This window comes from Trifolium pratense, linkage group LG4, assembly GCF_020283565.1.
Source record: "Trifolium pratense cultivar HEN17-A07 linkage group LG4, ARS_RC_1.1, whole genome shotgun sequence".
Taxonomy (NCBI): Eukaryota; Viridiplantae; Streptophyta; class Magnoliopsida; order Fabales; family Fabaceae; genus Trifolium; species Trifolium pratense.
The window spans coordinates 53,803,632-53,806,513 of NC_060062.1; the positions used below are offsets into that span (position 1 = coordinate 53,803,632).

Sequence of the window (2,882 nt, forward strand, 5' to 3'; positions counted from 1 at the left end):
TCGGCCGAAAATCATTCAGCCGTTGAGAACCTCTAAGATAATGGGTATGATTTCATTGAAAATCTAATGGAAATGGATTAGTTCATTTTCTTCTACAAGGAAAATTTATCAATTAAAGATATTTCTCAAATATAAATTAACAATACGTTGAAAAGGATTTTTGAAAAGTTTTTTTTTGCACTTTCAACTATAAAATTAATTATTACGAAATGTATATAATTTTTTTTAGCTTCATTTAAAAAATAAATAAAACTGTCATGCACTCAGTCGATCTACAAACCAAAGCAATATCATCCACGCATTGCAACAATTAATAAAACTCGAAATACAAAAATTGCAAATAGTAAATAAAAGATTAATATGCAAAAAAGAAAAACATGAAATTAAATTATAGTTCATCAATACTTGAATTTCAAATGAAGTAAGAATACGGGGAAATAGAATACTTCAATATTAGAAGATGTTATTTATTATTATTATTATTATTATTATTATTATTATTATTATTATTATTATCATCTAGGGCATTTTACCCAAGGTATGCTTGTTGTTATGTATCCAAATGTTAAATACATGACGCTGCACCCCAATTTGCTTACAAAACTCCTCAACAATATTCCCATCTTTCTTTTGGATCTTCCAACCCAATGTTATAGCAAAATCCATCATCATCTCCTTTTGTTTGGTAGTGAACTTCGTCCTGAACCTCTTCTTCGAATTCGACGAACCTTCTCCACAACCTTGGATATGCTCTAAAACATGATGAACATGAACATTTTCTTCATTACCCCCCCTCGAGATGTGGGCTCCATCAGATGAAGGTAGAGCTAAAGTAGTTCCAGTCCCCCTTGATGCTCCAGTCACATGATGATTATCATTTGATGTATGATAATACGCTTTGAAAGGAGTCGAAGGTGAAAGCTGACATGGGTTATTGAACAACAAAGGTGTCACATCTTCGGGCACAACAACTGTCTCTTTCCGATGAAAGTTTCTATGACAACTGCATGCCGCACATTTATAAAACTCTATGCTTCCTTCTTCACTTGTTGGTAAAAACTCACAGCAGCCATCAATAGCATAACCACCTATGCTAGAAGCATGATTCTTTAAACATTCCTTGAAATTTGACTTGATACTATTGTTTTGAACATACATAGGAGATTTCTCAACTTGGGTTGACGTTTTCATTCGTGATGAGTTAATTGTCACTGTGTCAGCTTTAGTACTCATCACTATCTCGTCATTTTTTTCTTCGATTTCCATTTGCCCTGTTAATAAGCAAAAACTTGAAAAGAAAACAAAAAATGGAATGGAAAACAACATAGTATACTTTTGGAAGAGTAAAAGTATGATGTGTTTTTGCTACTTTGTTTTTCCGATAATAAATTGTTTCTCCATCACTTGTCTATATATATATATATATATATATATATATATATATATATATATATATATATATATATATATATATATATATATATATATATATATATACACACACTTACTCGGTAACTTTATTATTATCTAGAAACTTCGATGTTAAGTATTAAGTAATTCTCACATAAGAACAAACATATTTTGAAAAATTACCCGTAAGAGACTTAACTTGTTCATAGTCAAACAATTAATTATCATTAAATACTAACAAATTTGAATGTAGTCTCTACTTATTTACTTGTTCTTTTTTAATTTAACTTGTTCTCTCTGTTCTTCTTAGTTGTTGTTTTAATGTTATTTACAAATTAATAAATTTTATTATTTTTGATGAAATTACTTTTTTATACAATACAATTAACTATTCCTTATCTCATTCTACTTGTTTATTTCTTTGCAATAAATAGTTAAATTTGTTATTTACAAATCGATAGTTAGTGTTTTGCAAACGAAAAATCAATAGGGACACAAATTTTCTACCAAAGCGACACTTAAACAACCACAAAGGGAGTACTAATTTTGTTTAGCTCCACAATTCTTTTTGATGAATTAAATTTGTTATTTTCCATCATAAAAGTTAGTACGCCTCTTTTTAATGCAGTTTTTCCGCTCTGTAGTTAATGATGATTTGACTTTAAATATTTTTTTTACAATTAATTTTTTATGACGTGGCATATTAACTTTGTAAGATTTTTTTTTTGTGTGAACAAGATGCTCTTATTAGAGACGGATTTCACATTGTCCCTCACTAATATAATGTTTTTAGTAGTATAAAAATAGAATATTGTGATATACTCCATTTGCACCTGATTATAAGACATTTTTAAAAAAAAAGTTTATCCCTATATATAAAAACTACTCTATAAATTTCTAGATACTTTTATTACTCTTTTCTCAAATATATTTTTTATATTAAGATCACCAACTATATCATAAAAAATATACTAGTATCACTAATTTACATTGAAATATGAAAAATTAACATTTTTTTTAAAAACTATTTGAAGAGGGATAAACCCAATTTTAAGGCATTTCATTGTTTTTCTCACAATCAAAATATGTCATTTAATATTGTAATACTCGGCAGACTAGGGCTTGGATTGATTTACTTTTTAATATACTTTTATGGTGCATTTTTTTCTTCTTGAAATGTTTCTCAATTAATACAACCGTGGATTGACGTCAACAAAAGAAATCCTCAATTTTATTTTTTGGTTCAAATAACACTTACAAATAGACTTATAATATGCTAGAAATTTAATATCAAAATAAGAAGGTAAAAAATAAATTTAATAGGTACAATATATTAAAATAATTTTTAATATTTAGAGAAAAAACATAGAGGCGTTTTTTTTACATGAACATAGACGTATTTTAAAATTACATTCATTCTTCGGCTTTTCCGCATACTTTTCTTGCATATTAAATCATATATGTTAGAGTTT

General features: G+C 27.3%; 1 protein-coding gene across 1 annotated transcript; it reads right to left on the minus strand.

The window, feature by feature from the left end:
* Window positions 1–519: 519 nt before the first annotated feature.
* Window positions 520–1,266, minus strand: LOC123922918 (zinc-finger homeodomain protein 2-like). The gene has a single exon (XM_045975576.1). The coding sequence runs from the start codon at window positions 1,264–1,266 to the stop codon at window positions 520–522; it is 747 nt and encodes a 248-aa protein (XP_045831532.1).
* Between the last annotated feature and the right edge of the window lie 1,616 nt (window positions 1,267–2,882).